This window comes from Mobula birostris, chromosome 10, assembly GCF_030028105.1.
Source record: "Mobula birostris isolate sMobBir1 chromosome 10, sMobBir1.hap1, whole genome shotgun sequence".
NCBI classification, from domain to species: Eukaryota; Metazoa; Chordata; class Chondrichthyes; order Myliobatiformes; family Myliobatidae; genus Mobula; species Mobula birostris.
Genome location: NC_092379.1, coordinates 147,807,839 through 147,830,826, shown reverse-complemented (window position 1 = coordinate 147,830,826; position 22,988 = coordinate 147,807,839). Strand labels below are relative to the sequence as shown.

Below are 22,988 nucleotides of genomic sequence, written 5' to 3'. Positions count from 1 at the left end.
GTTAGGGAGGGTTTAAACTAATTTGGCAGGGGAATGGGAACCGGAATGCTAGAGCGGAGGAAGGGGAAAACAGAAATAAATCTAAGATAGTGAGCAGTAAAGATGTCAGGAAAGACAGGCAGGTGATGGGGCAAATTTGTAGCCATTGGGATGAGTTCCAGTGCAATAAAGTTGCAGTGAAATCAAAGCGTAAAGTACCAAATACTGGTCTTAAGGTGTTATACTTAAATGCATGCAGCATAAGCAATAAGGTGGATGACCTTGTCGTACAGCTACAGATTGGCAGGTATGATATCGTGGCCATCACTGAGACATGGCTAAAGGATGCATGTCTCTGGGAGCTGAACGTCCAAGGATACATGGTGTATCGGAAGGATAGGCAGGTAGGCAGAGGGGGAGGTGTGGCTTTATTGGTAAGAAATGATATCAAATTATTAGAAAGGGGTGACATAGGATCGGAAGGTGCAGAATCTTTATGGGTTGAGCTAAGAAATTACAGGGGTAAAAGGACCCTGATGGCAGTTATATACAGGCGTCCAAACAGCTGCAGTGCTGTGGACTACAAATTACAACAGGAAATAGAAAAGGCTTGTCAGAAGGGCAGTATTATGATAATTGTGGGGGATTTTAGCATGCGAGTGGATTGGGAAAATCAGGTCAGCACTGGATCTCAAGAGAGAGAATTTGTAGAATGTCTGCGAGATGTCTTTTTAGAACAGCTTGTTGTTGAGCCCACTAGGGGATCGGCTGTACTGGATTGGGTATTGTGTAATGAACTGGAGGTGATTAGAGAGATTGAGGTGAAGGAACCCTTAGGAGGCCGTGATCATATCATGATTGAGTTCACTGTGAGATTTGAAAAAGAGAAGCTGAAATCCGATGTGTCGGTATTTCAGTGGAGTAAAGGAAATTATAGTGGCATGAGAGAGGAACTGGCCAAAGTTGACTGGAAAGGGACACTGGCGGGAAAGACAGCAGAGCAGCAGTGGCTGGAATTTATTCAAGAAGTGAGGAAGGTGCAAGACAGATATATTCCAAAAAAGAAGAAATTTTCGAATGGAAAAAGGAGGCAAACGTGGCTGACGAGAAGTCAAAGCCAAAGTTAAAGCAAAGGAGAGGGCATACAAGGAAGCAAAAATTAGTGGGAAGACAGAGGATTGGGAAGTTTTTAAAAGCTTACAAAAGGAAACTAAGAAGGTCATTAAGAGGGAAAAGGTGAACTATGAAAGGAAGCCAGCAAATAATATCAAAGAGGATACTAAAAGCTTTCTCAAGTATATAAAGAGTAAAAAACAGGTGAGAGTAGATATAGGACCGATAGAAAATGATGCTGGAGAAATTGTAATGGGAGATAAGGAGATGGCGGAGGATCTGAACGAGTATTTTGCATCAGAATTCACTGAGGAAGACATCAGCAGTATACCGGACACTCAAGCGTGGCAGGGAAGAGTAGTGTGCGCAGTCACAATTACGACAGAGAAAGTACTCAGGAAGGTGAATAGTCTAAAGGTAGATAAATCTCCTGGACCGGATGGAATGCACCCTCGTGTTCTGAAGGAAGTAGCTGTGGAGATTGCTGAGGCATTAGCAATGATCTTTCAAAAGTCGATAGATTCTGGCATGGTTCCGGAGGACTGGAAGATTGCAAATGTCACTCCACTATTTAAGAAAGGGGCAAGAAGTGCCACACATGAGGCTACTTAACGAGATAAGAGCCCATGGAATTACGGGAAAGTTACATACAAGGATAGAGCGTTGGCAGATTGGCAGGAAACAGAGAGTGGGAATTAAGGGATCCTATTCTGGTTGGCTGCCGGTTACCAGTGGTGTTCCACAGGGGTCCGTGTTGGGGCCGCTTCTTTTTACGTTGTACATCAACGATTTGGATTATGGAATAGATGGCTTTGTGGCTAAGTTTGCTGATGATACAAAGATAGGTGGAGGGGCCGATAGTGCTGAGGAAACAGAGAGTCTACAGAGAGACTTGGATAGATTGGGAGAATGGGCAAAGAAGTGGCAAATGAAATACAATGTTAGAAAGTGTATGGTTATGCACTTTCGCAGAAGAAATAAACGGGCAGACTATTATTTAAATGGGGAGAGAATTCAAAGTTCTGAGATGCAATGGGACTTGGGAGTTCTCGTGCAGGATACCCTTAAGGTTAACCTCCAGATTGAGTTGGTGTTGAAGAAGGCGAATGCAATGTTGGTATTCATTTCTTGAGGAATAGAGTATAGGAGTGGGGATGTGATGGTGAGACTTTATAAGGCGATGGTGAGGCTTTATAAGGCGCTGGTAAGACCTCACTTGGTGTACTGTGGGCAGTTTTGGGCCCCTTATTTAAGAAAGGATGTGCTGATGTTGGAGAGGGTACAGAGAAGATTCACTAGAATGATTCTGGGAATGAGAGGGTTAACATATGAGGAACGTTTGTCCGCTCTTGGACTGTATTCCTTGGAGTTTAGAAGAATGAGGGGGGACCTCATAGAAACATATCGAATTTTGAAAGGCATAGACAGAGTGGATGTGGCAAAGTTGTTTCCCATGATGGGGGAATCTAGTACGAGAGGGCATGACTTAAGGATTGAAGGGCGCCCATTCAGAGCAGTAATGTGAAGAAAATTTTTTAGCCAGAGGGTGGTGAATCTGTGGAATTTGTTGCCACGGGCAGCAGTGGAGGCCAAGTCATTGGGTGTATTTAAGGTAGGGATTGATAGGTATCTGAGTAGCCAGGGCATCAAAGGTTCTGGTGAGAAGGTGGGGAAGTAGGACTAAATGGGAGAATGGATCAGCTCAGGATAAAATGGCGGAGCTGACTCGATGGGACAAATGGCCAACTTCTGCTCCTTTGTCTTATGGTTTTATGGTCTTATGGACCAGTGGTGTGCCTCAGGGATCTGTTCTGGGACCCCTACTCTTTGTGATTTTCATAAGTGACCTGGATGAGGAAGTGGAGGGATGGGTTAGTAAATTTGCTGATGACACAAAGGTTGGGTGTTCCAACAGGATATTGAGAGGATGCAAAACTGGGCTGAGAAGTGGCAGATGGAGTTCAACCCAGATAAGTGTGAGGTGGTTCATTTTGGTAGGTCAAATATGATGGCAGAATATAGTATTAATGGTAAGACTCTTGGCAGTGTGGAGGGTCGGAGGGATCTTGGAGTCTGAGTCCATAGGACACTCAAAACTGCTACGCAGGTTGACTCTGTGGTTAAGAAGGCATATGGTGCATTTCCCTTCAGGAACCGTGGGATTGAGTCTAAGAGCCGAGAGGTAATGTGGCAGCTATATAGGACCTTGGTCAGACCCCACTTGGAGTACTGTGCTGAATTCTGGTCACCTCACTACAGTCATAGTCATAGTCATACTTTATTGATCCCAGGGGGAAATTGATTTTCATTACAGTTGCACCATAAATAATAAATAGTAATAGAACCATAAATAGTTAAATAGTAATCTGTAAATTATGCCGGTAAATTATGAAATAAGTCCAGGACCAGCCTATCAGCACAAGGCTGTCTGATCCTCCAAGGGAGGAATTGTAAAGTTTGATGGCCACAGGCAGGAATGACTTCCTATGACGCTCTGTGCTGCATCTTGGAGGAATGAGTTTCTGGCTGAATGCACTCCTGTGCCCATCCAGTACATTATGTAGTGGATGGGAGACATTGACCAAGATGGCATGCAACTTAGACTGCATCCTCTTTTCAGACACCGCCGTGAGAGAGTCCAGTTCCATCCCCACAACATCACTGGCCTTTTGAATAAGTTTGTTGATTCTGTTGGTGTCTGCCACCCTCAGCCTGCTGCCCCAGCATACAACAACAGGAAGGATGTGGAAACTATAGAAAGGCTGCAGAGGAGATTTACAAGGATGTTGCCTGGATTGGGGAGCATGCCTTAAGAGAATAGGTTGAGTGAACTTGGCCTTTTCTCCTTGGAGCGATGGAGGATGAGAGGTGACCTGACAGAGGTGTGCAAGATAACGTGAGGCATTGATTGTGTGGATAGTCAGAGGGTTTTCTCCAGGGCTGAAATGGCTAGCACGAGAGGGCATAGTTTTAAGGTGCTTGGAAGTAGGTACAGAGGAGATGTCAGAGGTAAGTTTTTTATACAAAGAGTGGTAAGTGTGTGGAATGGGCTGCCAGCAACAGTGGTGGAGGCGGAAATGATAGGGTCTTTTAAGAGACTCCCGGATGGCTACCTGGAGCTTAGAATAATAGAAGGCTATGGGTAAAACCTAGGAAGTTCTAAGGTAGGGACGTGTTCGGCAGAGCTTTGTGGGCCGTGGGCCTGTATTGTGCCATATGTTTTCTTTGTTTCTATGGTGGACTGGACTGTATTCAGGGATTCATCTTTGAATCTGGATGAGTATGCCGCAACTATTACCAACTTCGTTAAAACCTGTGTGGCTGAGTGTGTACCTATGAAAGCTTGCTGTACATTCCCAAACCAAAAGCCATAGATGAACCAGGAGGTTCATTGTCTGCTGAGGGCTAGATCTGTGGCATTCAAGTCTTGTGACCTTTGTCTGTACAAGAAAACCAAGTATGACTTGCGGAGGACTATATCAAGGGTGAAGAAACAATTCCGAGCGAGGTTGAAGGTGACATCAATTGCATGTCAACTCTGGCAGGGTTTGCAGGTTATTACTTCCTACAAAGTGAAACCCAATAGTATGAATGGCAGTGATGCTTCACTACCAGATGAGCTCAACACCTTCTATACCTGCTTTAAAGGAGAATATAACTACAGCTGTGAAGATCTCTGCTGCACCCGACCCTGTGATCTCTGCCTCGGAGGCTGATGTCAAGCTGTCTTTAAGGAGGATAAATCCTTACAAGATGACAGGCCCCCATGAGTACCTGGTAAAGCTCTGACCAACTGGCGGGAGCATTCAAGGACATTTTCAACCTCTCACTGCTACAGTAGGAAGTTTCCACCTGCTTCAAAAGGGCAACAATTATTTCAGTGCCCAAGAAGAGTAGTGTGAACTGCCTTAATGACTATCGTCCAGTAGCACTCACTCTGTGGCGATGAAATGCTTTGAGAGGTTGGTCATGGCTAAAATGAACTCCTGCCTCAGCAAGGACCTGGACTGATTGCAACTTCCCTATTGCCACAATAGTCTACCGCAGACGCAATCTCAATGGCTCTTCACATAGCCTTGGATCACCTGGACAATATAAACACCTATGACAGAATGCTGTTTGTTGACTATAGCTCAGCATTTAACATAGTCACTCCAACAGTCCTGATCGACAAGCTACAGAACCTGGGCCTCTGTATCTCCCTCTGCAATTGGATACTCGACTTCCTAACCGGAAGACCACAACCTGTACAAATTGGTAATATCTCCTCCTCGCTGACCATCAATACTGGCTGACTTCAGGTGTCTGTGCTCTACTCTCTCTATACCCATGACTGTGGCTACATATAACTCAAATCCTATCTATAAATTCGCTGATGATACAACCATTGTTGGCAGAATCTCAGATGAAGAGGAGTGGACATACAGGACCAAGATATACCAGCTATTTGAGTGGTGTTACAGTAACAACTTTGCACTCAACATCAGTCAGACCGAAGAGCTGATTGTGGACTTAAGGAAGGGTAAGACGAGGGAACATGAACCAATCCTCTGAGGGATCAGAGGTGAAGAGTGTGAGTAATTTCAACTTCCTGGATGTTGATATCTCTCAGAATCTAACCTGGTCCTAACATATTGATGCAGCTATATATTTTAAAAAAAGGCAAGAGATTTGGTTAGTTACCTAAAACATTCAAACTTCTACAGATATACCATGGAGAGCATTATGCATCATAGTCTGGTATGGAGGGGCTACTGCACTGGATTGAAGGAAGCTACAGAAAGTTGTAAAATTAGTCACCTCCATCTTGGGTACTTGCCTCCATAATATCCAAGACATCTTCCTGGAGCAGTGAATCAGAAAGGCAGCGTCCATTATTAATGACCCCAGTCACCCAGGGCATTGACGGTAAAGTAATTCTTCTCATTGTTACCACCAGGAAGGAGGCACACACTTAGTGATTCAGGAACAACTTCTTCCCCTCTGTCATCCGATTCCTAAATGGACAGTAGTATTTTTAATTTAACTATTTAATGTATAAATATATACTTTAATGATTTACTTATTTACCTTTTTTCTCTATGTTGTCATGTATTGATTGTACTGCTACTGTAAAGATAACAAATTTCAAGACACATGCTGGTGATATTAATTCTGATAGATTGGGAAAAAGGGAAAGCGCAGTTAAGCATGAGTTGCTCAAAGTGAGTCATTAGGCACTACAGCATGGAAATAAGCCCTATGTTCCAACTATAGTGCCCACCAAGCTAGTCTTTTGCCTACATTTGGTCCATATCCCACTCGACCCCTCCAATCCATGTACTTATCCTCTAGTTTTATCTGTGTGATAAACCTGTGCCCTCCAGCTTTATCTATGTGATAGACTTGTGTCCTCTCAACTTAAACCCATGACCTTTAGGTTTACGTGTGATAGACCTTTGTTCTCTAGCTTTATCTGTGTGATGGGCCTGTGACTCTCAACTTAAACCCATGACCTCTAAGTTTATGTGTGATAGAAATTTGTCCTGTAGCTTTATCAGTGTGATAGACTTTTGTCCTCTAGCTTTATCTATGTGATGGACCTGTGTCCTCTCAACTTAAATCTGTGACCTCTAGGTTTATCTGTGTGATAAACTTGTGACATCTTGCTTCATCTGTGTGACAGACCTGTGTCCTCCAGCTTTATCTGTGTGATAGATCTTTATCTAGACACTATCCCTATCTCTCATGATCGTATACACCTCTATAAGATCACCACTCAATCTCCTACGTTCCAAAGATTAAAGTCCTAGACTGCACAACTTCTTTCGCATAAGTTGGGTCCTCGAGTCCTGGCAGCATCCTCTTAAATCATCTTTGCACTCTTTCCAGTGTAATATATTTAATGTAATAGTGTAGCCAAAACTGAACACAATACTCTTAAATGCAGTCTCACCAAAGATGTTGCAACATAACATCCACAGTCCTCAACTCACTGCCAGGCTGCTGAAGGTCAGCGTGCCAAACATCTGCTTTACCATCCTGTCTACTTGTGTTTAGAGTGAATTTTTCTCTTGTACCCCTAGGATCCTCTGTTCCACATCGCTCCTCAAGGCTTGACCGTTCACAGTACAACTGCTAAACTGATTTAAGATGCAATAACCTTTGTGCAATTGGATCCTTAAGTTTCTCACTTAAAGACCCCAGTCAGTTCAGATTAGCAACAATGTCTCCACAATCTCCCATCAACACAGGTGCACCACGAGGCTGTATGCTTATCCCCCTGCTCTACCCACTTTAACTTTATTACTGTGTGGCTAAACACAACTTCACTGCCATCTTTAAGTTTGGTGATGATACCACTGTTGTAGGCTGAATCGAAGGTGGTGAGGAATCAGCATATAGGAGGGAGATTGAAGATCTGGTTGAGTGGTGCAGTGACAACCTCTTACTCAATGTCAGCAAGACCAAGGAGCTGATTTGACTTCAGGAGGAGGAAGCTGGAGGTCCATGAGCCAGTCCTAATTGGGGCATCAGATGTGGAGATGGTCAGCAACTTTAAATTCCTCAGTGTTTTCATTTCAGAGGACCTGTCCATAAGTGCAATTACAAAGAAAGTATGGCAGTACCTCTACTTCCCTAGAGATTTGTCAACATTTGGCATGGCATTTGAAACTTGGACAAGCTTCTAGATGTGTGGCCGAGCCTGTTATGAAAATACCAATGTCTTTGAAAGGAAATCCTACAAAAAGTAGTGGATAATGCCCAGTCTATCACAGGTAAAACTCTCCCCACCACTGAGCACATATGCATGGACCGTTGTCACAGAAAGCAGCATCCAGCATCATGGACCACAACCACCCAGGCCAAGGTCTTTGCTGCCATCAGGAAGGAGGTACAGGATTCACACCACCAGGTTCAGGAACAGTTGTTACCCCTCAATCATCAGGCTCTTGCACCAGGGGGGATAACTTCACTTGCCCCATCATTGAAGTGTTTCCACAACCTATGGACTGACTTTCAAGGATCTGTCATCTCATGTTCTCGATATTTATTGCCTGTATATTTATTATTACTATTTCTTTTTTCTTTTTTTAGTTGCGCAGTTTGTCTTTTACACATTGGTTAAAAGCCCAGTTGGTGCAGGTTTTCGTTGATTCTATTATGTTTATTGGATTTATTGAACATGCCTGCACGACAGTGAATCTCAGGGTTGTATATGATGATATACATGTACTTTGATAATTTACTTTGAACTTGAACTCGTGTTTAATATTTGACATTTTTTCCCTATCTGTCTACCCTATCTCTGCCTCTCATAATTTTACAAACCTCTATCCGATCTTCCCTCAGCCTCCAATGATCCAGAGGAAACAATCCGACAGTTCCGTCCAGTTTCTCCATATACCTCATGCCCTCTATTCCAGACAGCATCTTCTGTATCCTTCCCATTCTTCTGTAATGTGGTGACCAGAATTGCACACATTGCTCCCAGTGCAGCTGCAGTGTGGTTTCCATACTCAATATCAGACTGTACACAGTATAACTATTTGAAAATATAGGCAGATGAGGGTTAAGATATGTTCAAATGTAATCATCTCCTTATTGACTGCAACTGGCCATAGAAATCCACTAGTAAATGGGGTATGCTACCACAACCTTTCACTGCAGCCTCCTGCCTCTGCAAAGTCACTGTCTTGCACAATTGTCCTAAGTACCCAAGGAATTCAAAAACTTTATTTTGTGATAATTAACAATATAATATAGTTGATATATTTAAGTTGTTGTCCTGTCTTCTGATGTCTGATATTTGTTTATGGTTGCAGCCACTGAAGAAGGCACTGCGGATGATGGGGGTTCCCAACTTAATCAGCGATAGCAGCCTGGATTGTGGACTGAGTTACAGTGTAATTTCTTACCTCAAGAAACTTAGCCAGCAGGTAAATGCTTCCTCTCAGTATTTGGTATGGGACAGGCTGCCTGCAGGGCATTGCAAAACATGACTCCGTAAGGCACGGAATGATAATGGTTATTTCTGTACAGGAAATGACTGCAGAGGAGGGAAGGGTAGCGAGGTGTTGGTGGAGGCAGTGATGGGGAAAACAGCATGGTACAACATGAACTGTATAATACTGGAAGGATACAAGTCTGGTAACAGATCGGAATACTGTTTTTGAATACTGCTTTGGAGATGGGCAGGAAGGAATTTGCTGGCTTGCAGATAGCAATTCTAAACCATCACCCCAGTGACTATATGCAGTGCCTATAAAAAGTGTTCACCCCTCTTTGGAAGTTTTCATGTTTTATTATTTTACAACATTGAATCACAGTGGATTTAATTTGGCTTTTTGACACTGATCAACAGAAAAGATTCGTGTCAAAGTGAAAACAAATTTCTATAAGTTGGTCTAAATTTATTACTATTATTAAACACAAAATAATTGTATACTTACTCACCCACTTCAAATCAGTATTTAGTAGATGCACCTTTGGTAGCAGTTAAAGCCTTGAGTCTGTGTGGATAGACTTTGGACATCTGGACACTGCAATTTTTCCCATTCTTTATGTAACCTCCAGGTTCAGTGGGCTGTGTTAGTCTAGGGAAAGACACTCTCCAGCCCGCCAAACTTGTGAAATCTCGTTTGTGTGGATGTTGCATAATGTTTTCCCCTGTTACAAATCGGTACCACAGAATATTCCCCAGGCTGCTTCACGAGGAGAGGGAAGAGGTTGCTGATCCTCTGGCTAGGATCTTTATGTCCTCGTTGTCCACAGGAATGGTACCGGAGGATTGGAGGGAGGCGAATGTTGTCCCCTTGTTTAAAAAAGATAGTAGAGATAGTCCGGGTAATTATAGACCAGTGAGCCTTACGTCTGTGGTGGGAAAGCTGTTGGAAAAGATTCTTAGAGATAGGATCTGTGGGCATTTAGAGAATCATGGTCTGATTAGGGACAGTCAGCATGGCTTTGTGAAGGGCAGATCGTGTCTAACAAGCCTGATAGAGTTCTTTGAGGAGGTGACCAGGCATATAGATGAGGGTAGTGCAGTGGATGTGATCTACATGGATTTTAGTAAGGCATTTGACAAGTTCCACACGGTAGGCTTATTCAGAAAGTCAGAAGGCATGGGATCCATGGAAGTTTGGCCAGGTGGATTCAGAATTGGCTTGCCTGCAGAAAGCAGAGGGTCGTAGTGGAGGGAGTACATTCGGATTGGAGGGTTGTGACTAGTGGTGTCCCACAAGGATCTGTTCTGGGACCTCTACTTTTCGTGATTTTTATTAACAACCTGTGGGGGTAGAAGGGTGGGTTGGCAAGTTTGCAGACGACACAAAGGTCGATGGTGTTGTGGATAGTGTAGAGGATTGTCGAAGGTTGCAGAGAGACATTGATAAGATGCAGAAGTGGGCTGAGAAGTGGCAGATGGAGTTCAACCCGGAGGAGTGTGAGGTGGTACACTTTGGAAGGATAGACTCCAAGGCAGAGTACAAGGTAAATGGCAGGACACTTGGAAGTGTGGAGGAGCAGAGGGATCTGGGAGTACATATCCACAGATCCCTGAAAGTTGCCTCACAGGTAGATAGGGTAGTTAAGAAGGCTTATAGAGTGTTAGCTTTCATAAGTCGAGGAATAGAGTTTAAGAGTCGCGGGGTAATGATGCAGCTCTATAAAACTCTGGTTAGGCCACACTTGGAGTACTGTGTCCAGTTCTGGTCACCTCACTATAGGAAGGATGTGGAAGCATTGGAAAGGGTACAGAGTAGATTTACCAGGATGCTGCCTGGTTTAGAGAGTGTGGATTATGATCAGAGATTAAGGGAGCTAGGGCTTTACTCTCTGGAGAGAAGGAGGATGAGTGGAGACATGATAGAGGTATACAAGATATTAAGAGGAATAGATAGTGTGGACAGCCAGTGCCTGTTCCCCAGGGCACTACTGCTTAATACAAGAGGACATGGCTTTAAGGTAAGAAGTGGGAAGTTCAAGGAGGATATTAGAGGAATGTTTTTTACTCAGAGAGTGGTTGGTGCGTGGAATGCACTGCCTGAGTCAGTGGTGGAGGCAGATACACTAGTGAAATTTAAGAGACTGCTGGACAGGTATATGGAGGAATTTGAGGTGTGGGGTTATATGGGAGGCAGGGTTTGAGGGTCGGCACAACATTGTGGGCCAAAGGGCCTGTACTATGCTGTACTGTAATATGTTCTATGAAATAACAAACAGTACACCATATGCAATTAAACGATATAGCTTTATAATTCTTAATTTGACTAGAGAGTTAGTAAAGAAAACAAAAGGAAAAGGGCCCATTTTAATAAAACTGTCTAATGTGCACGTTGGAGCTCACGACTTTCCTAGCAGTTCGTTCTCCATCAATTTCCCCCAGGTGTCGTTGACTCCCAACCCCATTCCACGTTCACTCAGTCCTGCAGTCTACGACCTGTCTGTTCTGGTCTCCACCGAATAAAAGCCTGCAAATCCCCCACTCTCAGGCACAGAAGAAAGAAAACCTCTCCCCTTATTGGACGCCGCACATTCTAAAGCCCCTGTTATCTCTAGTCATAACCCAAACACTGCTGCAGAGAAACCATTACATTAGCAGTGAAACCTTTCCCAAGGCGTTACATTTACAAAATTGCTCAAGCTCTGTCAGATTGCATGTTGATCCTGAATTAACAGCCTTTTTCCAGGCCTGCCTCAAATTGTCAATTGGATTGAGGTCTGGACTCTGACTTGTCCACTCCAGGCCATTAATCATGTTGTTTTTAAGCCATTCTTGTGTAGCTTTGGCTTTATGCTTGGGTGTCATTGTCTTGCTGGAAAATAATTCTTCTCCCAAGTCCCAGCTCTCTTGAAGATTGCATCCTGTTTTCCTCCAGGATTTCCCTGTATTTTGCTGCATTCATTTTGCCCTTTACCTTCTCAAGCCTTCCAGAAGCATCCCCACAGCATGATGCCACAGTTGAGATGGTGTATGATGCTTGGCTTACGCCAAACATAGCATTTAGTCTGATGGCCAAAAAACTCAATTTTGGTTTCATCAGACCATAGAACCACCTTCCAGCTCTGACTTCAAAGTTCCCACATGCATCTGGCAAACTAACCGAGATTTCATGTAAGTTTTTTCAACAGTGGCTTTCTCTTTGCCACTCTCCCATCTCAGCCACTGAAGCTTGTAACTCCTCCAGAGCTTTCATAGGTCTCTTGGTGGCCTCCCTTACTAGTCCCCTTCTTGCATGGTCACAGTTTTGAGTACGGCCTGCTCTAGACAGATTTCCAGCTGTGCTATATTCTTTCTATTTCTTGATTATTGGCTTAACTGTACTGCAAGGGATATTCAGTGACTTGGAAATTTTCTTGTATCCATCTCCTGACTTGTGTTTTTCAATTAGCTTTTGGTGAGTTGTTTGGAGTGTTCTTTTTGTCTTGGTGTAGTTTTTGTCACGATTCTGATTCACCAGCAGTTGGACCTTTGGTCTTGGTATTGGTCCATGGCATAAAGGCTGGGAACCCGTGATCTGAACGATGTATAAGTATGGTCTAGCATTTTCAGATTTGAAATATTTGTTTGCCATGATAAGAGTTGATGTGTGTTTCAGGCCAAAATCGAGTCAGATCGTATCGTTGCATCTGTTGGGAAAAAGACTCCTCAGCAGCTGGGAATCAAGGTTAAGAACCAATCTAGTGTACTGTCTCTGGCTTATCGCAAAGATTTTAAGCAACTTCTGCAAGGAATCACAGGGGAAGCACCTCTCCGACCTTTGGAGATGAGCATGAAGGAATTTGGTGGCTTTCAGATAGCAATCCTAAACAAGGTAAATGATGCTTCCATTTTGTAATGTCCATGGAAATAAAATTAGCTTCTTGTGCTGGAGCAGAAGGTTTGTTGACCTATGAAATATTTTGATAAATGTTTTTTTGGAAAATCTTCGCAAGAAATTCACTTAAAAGTGGCCTTGTCTTCAAACACAGGATGTTAAACCTCAGAGTTATAGGAATGCCTATGACATTTCTCGCTGGAACCTGTTGGATCAGCTAACTAGAATGAGATCAAATCTACTGAAAACTACACAGAAATTGATTCAAGGGCAAGATGAAGGTAAGGAAAATTACTGAGATAGTCCTAAATAATGCAGGCAAACTCCTTTTACATCTTGCTGAATACAGAGGGGCCATTGTAAGCTACGACGTTGGAGATGCAAAAATGGCGTCAAATGTAGGGAAAACCTGTAGACTCGGGATCTTGAGAAGTTGAAGACTACAGGTGATGGAAAGAGACAGAAGTGGAGAACAGTGGTGCCTGTCCCACCAAGCAGAGAAAGAACAACAGGAAGGTTGTCACAGCTGTACTGATCAGCTGGTGAAAGCTCTTACTCTTGCTCCTTTCTCCATTCTTATATTAGCCACCTCCTCGCTCCCCAATTCCTTCTTTCAGTTCAGATGAAGGATCTTGAGCCAAGTTGAAACATCCATTTTCCTACGTACAGTTGAAGTCGGAAGTTTACATACACTGATGTTGAAGTCATTAAAGCTCATTGTTTAACCACTCCACAGATTTCATATTAGCAAACTATAGTTTTGGCAAGATATTGAGGACATCTACTTTGTGCATGACACGAGTAATTTTTCCAACAATTGTTTACAGACAGATTATTTCACTTTTAATTAACTATGTCACAATTCCAGTGGGTCAGAAGTTTACAAACAAAATCAAAAGAAATCAGCCAAGACCTCAGGAAAAAAAATTGTGGACCTTCACAAGTCTGGTTCATCTTTGGGAGCAATTCCCAAATGCCTGAAGGTACCTTGTTCATCTGTACAAACAATAGTATGCAGGTATGAACACCATGGGACCATGCAGCCATCATACCGCTCAGGAAGGAGACGCATTCTGTCTCCTGGAGATGAACGTACTTTGGTGCGAAAAGTGCAAATCAATCCCAGAACAACAGCAAAGGACCTTGTGAAGATGCTGGAGGAAATAGGTAGACAAATATCTATATCCACAGTAAAATGAGTCCTATATCGACATAACCTGAAAGGCTGCTCAGCAAGGAAGAAGCCACTGCTCCAAAACTACCATAAAAAAAGCCAGACTACAGTTTGCAAGTGCACATGGGGACAAAGATCTTACTTTTTGGAGAAATGTCCTCTGGTCCGATGAAACAAAAATTGAACTGTTTGGCCATAATGACCTTCGTTATGTTTGGAGGAAAAAGTGTGAGGCTTGCAAGCCGAAGAACACCATCCCAACCGTGATGCATGGGGGTGGCAGCATCATGCTGTGGGGGTGCTTTGCTGCAGGAGGGACTGGTGCACTTCACCAAATAGATGGCATCATGAGGAAGGAAAATTATGTGGATATATTGAAGCAACATCTCAAGACATCAGTCAGGAAGTTAAAGCTGGGTAGCAAATGGGTCTCCCAAATGGACAATGACCCCAAGCATACCTCCAAAATTGTGGCAAAATTGCTTAAGGGCAACAAAGTCAAGGTATTGGAGTGGCCGTCACAAAGCCCTGACCTCAATCAGATAGAAAATTTGTGCGCAGAACTGAAAAAGTGTGTGTGAACAAGGAGGACTGCAAACCTGATTCAGTTACACCAGATCTGTCTGGAGGAATAGAACAAAATTACTTTATTGTTGCCAAACAATTGATACTAGAGCGTACAATCATCACAGTGATATTTGATTCTACGTTTTGTGCTCCCTGGAGTACAAATCGATAGTAAATATAATAAAAATTTAAATTATAAATCATAAATAGAAAATAGAAAAGGGAAAGTAAGGTAGTGCAAAAAAAAACCAAGAGACAGGTCCGGATATTTGGAGGGTATGGTCCAGATCCGGGTCAGGATCCATTCAGCAGTCTTATCACAGTTGGAAAGAAGCTGTTCCCAAATCTGGCCGAATGAGTCTTCAAGCTCCTGAGCCTTCTCCCGGAGGGAAGAGGGACGAAAACTGTGTTGTCTGGGTAGGTCATGTCCTTGATTATCCTGGCAGCACTGCTCTGACAGCGTGCGGTGTAAAGTGAGTCCAAGGACGGAAGATTAGTTTGTGTGATGTGCTGGGCTGTGTTCACAATCTTCTGCAGCTTTTTCCGGTCTTGGACAGGACAACTTCCATACCAGGTTGTGATGCACCCTAGAAGAATGCTTTCTATGGTGCGTCTATAAAAATTAGTGAGGGTTTTAGGGGACAGGCCAAATTTCTTTAACTTTCTCAGGAAGTAAAGGCGCTGGTGGGCCTTCTTGGCAATGGACTCTGCTCTCAATTTATTGTGAGAAGCTTGTGGAAGACTATCCAAAATGTTTGACCCAAGTTAAACAATTTAAAGGCAATGCTACCAAAAACTAACAAAGTGTATGTAAACTTCTAACCCCCTGGGAATATGATGAAGGAAATAAAAGCTGAAATAAATCATTCTCTCTACTATTATTCTGACATTTCCCATTCTTAAAATAAAGTTGTGATCCTAACTGACCTAAGACAGGGAATGTTTTCTAGGATTAAATGTCAGGAATTGTGAAAAACTGAGTTTAAATGTATTTGGCTAAGGTGTATGTAAACTTCTGACTTCAACTGTAGATACTGTTTGACCATTGAGTTCCTTCAACATCTCAGGTGTTCCTAGTAATCCAGTCTAACATTTAAATCCCACCTCTAGCTAGTAAATTTAAAATCAGTTAATAAAATAACCTAAAACTAAAATAAATCCTGTGTTTGTATGAATGTCATTAAGAACCAGACCTGTTATTTAATAATAGTTAAAATGCAATCCGTATGAAGAGGAATTACTGGACAACAAAGATATTGCTTCCTGAATACTTTTGGGTGTATCTTGTGGATTTGGGGCTGCCCCATCACCATCATTTTTTTGAAATTGCCTATACTGTATTTGTTATTTCAAGTCAATTAAAACGCGCACAATGTACGCTTAAATCGCAAAGACAGAACATGACGCCGCTTATTAAAAAAGCCTATGATCTTTACTTTGGGTGTAAAATTGATGACCAAGATAAAGCCTGGGCTCCTCATAGTTGTTACGCAAGATGCACTGTCAATCTGAGAGCTTAGGTCAGAGGCACTTGGAAGTCAGTGCTGTTCACTGTCCCGATATGGCGAGAACAGAAGGATCATGTGACAGACCGCTACTTCTGTCTGACCACTGTGTGGTTCCTCTGCTAAAAACAAGAAATCCATTGACTACCCCAATCTCGCTTCAGCCATGAGACCTGTGCCACATGATGATACTGAAGCCACCAGAGACGTGGAGTCTAGTGGAGGCAGACAAAGGTGCCATGATGCACAAGCCAGGAATGGAAAACAACACTGATACCAGTACAGATTTTGAACCCTTTATGTCGAGTGAGTCTTATCTGATAACTCAATGTGAACTAAATGATTGTTCAGAGATGGGTTTGTCAAAGACAAAACCAGAATTACTGAGTTCAAGACTGAAGGACTAACAATCTGCTGTTAGCAGGCACAAAAAATTCTGTTCAGGATTTAGATATTTGAGTCACATGTTTTCCAGAAAAGCTGATGCCAAGATTAAGGAAGGCATTTTTGTTGGTCCACAAATCAAACGGGTCATCACTGAAAGGCAACTCAAAGAACTTCCAGTGGGACTGGAAAAAATCACATGGAAGGCATTCAAGGATGTTGTTGAAAATTTTTTCAGCAACTACAGAGCACCAAACTACGTGCAGCTGGTTGACAACATGCTTCAAGCATAAAAAACCATGAAGTGCAACATGTCACTAAAGGTTTACTTTCTGTATTGCTATTTAGACTTTTTACTGCAATCTTGGCGGTGTCAGTGACAAGCATGCTGAAAGGTTTCACCAGGACATTGCGGTCATGGAGAAATGGTATAAGGGCAACTGGGTACAAGAGGTTGATCATGCCTAGACTGAACATCTGCCTCAGTAAGGACCTGAACCCATTGCAGTTTGCCTTTCGCCACAATAGGTCAATGACAGATGCAATCTCAGTGGTTCTTCACATGGCTTTAGACCACCTGGACAACACAAACACCTATGTCAGGATGCTGTTCATCTACTACAACTCAGCATTTAATACCATCATTCCCACAATCCTGATTGAGAAGTTGCAGAACCTGGGCTGTGTACCTCCCTCTGCAATTGGATCCTCGACTTCCTAACCGGAAGACCACAATCTCTGCGGATTGGTGATAACATCTCCTCCTTGCTGACGATCAACACTGGTGCACCTCAGGGGTTTGTGCTTAGCCCACTGCTCTACTCTGTATGCTACACACATCAAAGTTTCTGGTGAACGCAGCAGGCCAGGCAGCATCTGTAGGAAGAGGTGCAGTCGACGTTTCAGGCCGAGACCCTTCGTCAGGACTAACTGAAGGAAGAGTGAGTAAGGGATTTGAAAGTTGGAGGGGGAGGGCGAGATCCAAAATGATAGGAGAAGACAGGAGGGGAAGGGATAGAGCCAAGAGCTGGACAGGTGATTAGTAAAAAGGGATACGAGAGGATCATGGACCAGGAGGTCCGGGAAGAAAGACGGGGGGTGGGGGGGGCGGACCCAGAGGATAGGCAAGGGGTATATTCAGAGGTACAGAGGGAGAAAAAGGAGACTGAGAGAAAGAATGTGTGCATAAAAATAAGTAACAGATGGGGTACGAGGGGGAGGTGGGGCCTTAGCGGAAGTTAGAGAAGTCGATGTTCATGCCATCAGGTTGGAGGTGTTGTTCCTCCAACCTGAGTGTGGCTTCATCTTTACAGTAGAGGAGGCCGTGGATAGACATGTCAGAATGGGAATGGGATGTGGAATTAAAATGTGTGGCCACTGGGAGATCCTGCTTTCTCTGGCGGACAGAGCGTAGATGTTCAGCAAAGCGGTTTCCCAGTCTGCATCGGGTCTCGCCAATATATAAAAGGCCACATCGGGAGCACCGGACGCAGTATATCACCCCAGTCGACTCACAGGTGAAGTGTTGCCTCACCAGGATTGTGGCCTTTTATATATTGGGTCTGGTGCTCCCGATGTGGCCCTTTATATATTGGGTCCGGTGCTCCCAATGTGGCCTTTTATATATTGACAGTCCTTCCAGGTAAAGGCAACACTTCACCTGTGAGTCGACTGGGGTGATGTACTGCGTCCGGTGCTCCAGATGTGGGCTTTTATATATTGGCGAGACCCGACGCAGACTGGGAGACCACTTTGCTGAACATCTACGCTCTGTCCGCCAGAGAAAGCAGGATCTCCCAGTGGCCACACATTTTAATTCCACATCTAATTGAAACCTATCGAAAGACTAGATAAAGTGGATTTGTTCTTTCTTTGTAGATCTTTTTATTAATTTTCCAAAGTTATAAACAAAATAACAATGTTGATACAGAGAGATTGGAATAATCTTATTGTTAATGAGCATGTACAGAAAAGATTTCAGATAACACAGGTATAATAGACTTCCAAACTCATGATGTAATTAATCATAGAGAAAAAAGAAATAAAAAGGAAAAAGTACAAAGAAAAACCCCAAAAAGAAACAAAAGAAAAGAACTAAATACTAAACCCAAACAAGCAAACGGAACAAAACAAGGCTAGACCATTATCTTAAATCGAACACGTTCAATAATGTCGTCAACTCTGCTCCTCTATTCATATATTTTTATTATGATTATGAGGACACGCAGTCCCCTTTTATTGTCCTTTAGTAATGCATGCATTAAGAAATGATAAAAATGTTTTTCCGGAATATCACGAAAACACATGACAAACCAACTTAAAAACTAACAAAAACCACATAATTATAACATATAGTTACAACAGTGCAAAGCAATACCGTAATTTGATAAGAACAGACCATAGCACGGTAAAAGTCTGAGTCACTCGAAAGTTCCGTCATCTCACGCAGACGGTAAACTTCCCAGCGCCACCAACTTGCCGATGCAGCATCCTGGAAGCACCCGACCACAGTCCGAGTCCGTCCGAAAAACCCGAGCCTCCGACCAGCTCCCCGACACCAATGCACTGAGCACCATCTCTGCCGAGCATTTCGATCCCGGCCCCGGCAACAGGCGATACGCAAAGCCGAGGATTTGGGGCCTCCGTCTCCAGAGATTCTCGATTGCACAATAGCAGCGGCAGCGAAGCAGGCATTTCAGAAGTTTCACCAGATGTTCCTCTGCGCTTCTCACGGCTGTCCCCATCAAATCCGGATTGATGCACGGCCCCCTAGTTCCACATATCAATATAAATTCGGAATGGCTGAATAAGTTAATAAGAAGGATTTGGAAAGGTCAAATTACATCATATAAAAACGTTGAATAAATGGTTTCCAAGTCTCTTCAAATTTAACTGAAGGATCAAAAATATCACTTCTAATTTTTTCTTAATTTAGACATAATATAGTTTGGGAAAACCATTGGAATGTAGTAGGAGGATTGGTCTCCTTCCAGTTCAATAAAATGGACCTTCTGGCCATTAAAGTAACAAATGCAATCATCCAACAGGCTGAAGAAGATAAAAATCTATGTTCTACCATTGGCAATCCAAAAATTGCTGTAATAGGATGGGGTTGTAAATCAAAACACAGAACTGTTGAGATAATATCAAAAATATCTTTCCAATATTTTTCCAAAAGAGGACAGGACCAAAACATATGAGTTAAAGAAGCCACCTCAGAGTGACATCTGTCACAAATAGGGTTTATATGGAAATAAAAATGGGCTAATTTATCTTTAGACATATGGGCCCTATGCACTACTTTAGTTTGTATTAATGTATGTTTAGCACATATAAAAGAAGTACTGACTAATTGAAAAATTTTATCCCATTTCTCTATCGGTAGGCAAAGTTGAAGTTCCCTTTCCCATTCATTTTTAATTTTATCAGATATACCTGTCTGTAATTTCATAATTATATCATAGATAGATGCTATTAATCCCTTCTGAAGAGGATTTAAACCTAAAATTTTATCGATGATATCAGTAGGGTATGAAGTCGGGAAGGTAGGCAACATGGTATTTAAAAAATTTCTTATTTGTAAATATCTTTAAAAAAAGATGGGATCTAGGCAAATCAAATTTCGTAGAGCAGCGGTCCCCAACAACCAGGCCTGTGACCGGTACCGGGCCGCGAGGAGATGATATGAGTCAGCTGCACCTTTCCTCATTCCCTGTCACGCACTGTTGAATTTGAACGCATGCGAGGTCATTACGCATGCGTCATCCATGTCAGCGCGGGAAGGAGATCAACTCCTCAAGCTTGCAGATGACGGCGGGCTCAAAAGTATGTTTGACATAACATCTCTGCCGGCATTCTGGATCAAAGTTAAGGCTAAATATCCTGAGATAGCCACAAAAGCACTGAAAACGTTGCTTCCATTTCCAACATATCTCTGCAAAGTGGGGTTTTCTGCAATGAATGTAACAAAAACTAAATTGCAGAATAGACTGGACATAAGGAACTCCCTTGGAGTATCGTTGTCTCCCATCACCCCTCGATGGGACCGTTGTGTTGCAGGGAAACAAGCCCAGTGCTCCCACTGATTCAGCGATATTGGTGTGTTGCAATGATTTTATGTGTTCATACGGGAAAAATATGTGCTGTGTGTTTAATATCCAAACATTAGTTAAAATGTTATGATGCTATTGACTTATAAGTGACTTATAATTGACATCACTATATTCATGCGAGGGAAATATGCGCTGTGTGTTTAATATTAAATTCGTTAGATAAACCCTTTTATAAACGAAATTGAGTGTATTAGCCACTTATCACCTATTCCGGTCGTGATTAACAACCCCCCCGCCCCCCGAACAGAATACAGAATCGCCAAAAACGATCTGTAGAAAAAAATCATGCATGCGCACTGGTGCCCGCGCAAGGCTTCATAGTAATTGTAGTCTTTCTCGGGGTGAGCTCAATGTATTTGACTGCTACTCTTGTGCGTTGGCAACCCTACCCCCCCCCCCCCCCCGGCACCCAGTTGGCCGATCCACAAGAATATTGTCAATATTAAACTGGTACACAGTGCAAAAAAGGTTGGGGACCCCTGTGCTAGATAACCGTTCAAAAGACGTGAAACAGTTATCTAGAAATAAGTCACGAAAACATGTTATACCTTTCATTTTCTATATCAGAAATGCTTGGTCCATAACTGAAGGTTGAAAAACAAAACTAGATATAATAGGGCTTGATAATATAAATTTGTTCAAGCCAAAAAATTTACAAAATTGAAACCATATTCGTAATGTATGTTTAATTATTGGATTAACCATTTGTTTATTCAATTTAGATAGTACAAAAGGAAATGAAGTTCCTAAAATGAAAAGCCAAAGAGAACCCTTATACAAAGTAGCCTTCAAGGTTTACCCAGTGTGGGCTTGGAATTATATTCCAATCTTGTGTCCAAAATATTAAATATCGAATATTAATTGCCCAATAATAGATTCTTAGATTAGGCAGCGCTAAACCATTATCTTTTTTGGACTTCTGTAAATATTTCTAACTTAATCTGGGATTTTTGTTCTGCCATATATAAGAGGAAATTTTAGAATCAATAGTATCAAAAAAGGATTTAGGAATAAAAATTGGTATCATTTGAAATAAATATAAGAATTTAGGTAAAATAATCATTTTAATAGCATTAATTTGACCAATCAGTGATAGAGACAGTGGGGACCACTTAGTAATCAGTTGTTTAACCTGACTAATTAATGGTAAAAGGTTGAACTTGAATAAATCCCTATGTCTCTTAGTAATTTTAACTCCCAAATAAGTAGAATAGTCAATAATCACTCTGAATGGAGAACATCTGTAAATGGAAACTTGAATATTTAATGGAAAAAGTTCACTCTTACCTAGATTCAATTTATAACCAGAAAAACTACTAAACTGAGCAAGTAGAGTTAATACTGCCGGAATAGATTTCCCTGGGTTAGAAATATATAATAGTAAATCATCTGCATATAGTGATAATTTATGTGTCAGGGGGACAAGGCAAGGCTGTCCATTAAGTCCTTTGTTGTTTAATTTAATATTAGAACCCCTTGCTATTGCTCTTCGTGAGGCTAAAAATATCCATGGGATCTTTGTGAATGAGACCATGCATAATGTCTCTCTTTATGCTGATAATTTATTGGTTTATATATCTAACCCTGACGAATCCATTCCTGCCCTGCTAAAATTATTTAATGAATTTGGAGGTTTTTCAGGATATAAAATTAATTTTAGTAAAAGTGAATTTTTTCCTTTAAATGATTCTGTTTCTATATATGATAATACTCCTTTTAAAGTTTCAGACTCTTTTAGATACTTTAGGTATTATAATTACTAAAAAAATATAAGGATCTTTATAAAGCTAATTTTGTTCCCTTAGTAGACTGTATGAAGTATTTATTTAGTAGATGGAGTCCACTTACATTTTCACTTGTTGGTCGTATTCATATAGTTAAAATGATGATTCTACTGAAATTTTTATATTATTTCAAAATATTCCTGTTTTTTTGACTAGGAAGTTTTTTGATCGGATTGATTCTATTATTTTATCTTTTATTTGGAATAATAAAAGACCAAGAATTAGTAAATGTCATTTACAAAAATTGAAAAAGGATGGAGGTCTTGCTTTGCCTAATTTTAGAATGTATTATTGGGCTGTTAAACTGCAATATATGTCTTTTTGGTTACACTGGGTTGATAAGAGTGATCGGCCAATTTGGGTAGACCTGGAACTAAAGGTTGTAAAACAGTTTTATTTAACCTCGTTATTGGGGGCTCCTTTACCTATGCAATTAGGTGAAGTTGTTAATTTAAACCTATATCCTGTGATTAAGTATTCTTTACAAATTTGGCTCCAGTTCTGCAATTATTTAATCTTAAAAAAAATTTAAACTTAGTAGTTTCATTTACCGAAAGTACTTTTTTAAGCCG

At 41.8% G+C, this 22,988-nt stretch overlaps 1 protein-coding gene across 9 annotated transcripts in view; it reads left to right on the top strand.

The window, feature by feature from the left end:
• ints6l (integrator complex subunit 6 like) overlaps nt 1-22,988 on the top strand; it is a 194,740-nt gene that overhangs the window by 88,345 nt on the left and 83,407 nt on the right. For 6 of the 9 annotated variants that reach the window (XM_072271087.1, XM_072271090.1, XM_072271086.1 and 3 more), the window contains 3 exons: nt 8,898-9,011; nt 12,672-12,887; nt 13,045-13,171. In XM_072271087.1, coding sequence (XP_072127188.1) covers nt 8,898-9,011; nt 12,672-12,887; nt 13,045-13,171 — 457 coding nt within the window. Of the gene's footprint in view, nt 1-8,897; nt 9,012-12,671; nt 12,888-13,044; nt 13,172-16,868; nt 17,502-22,988 lie in introns of those variants that run through there. The other 3 variants (XR_011887600.1, XR_011887599.1, XM_072271091.1) reach the window with 2 other exon arrangements.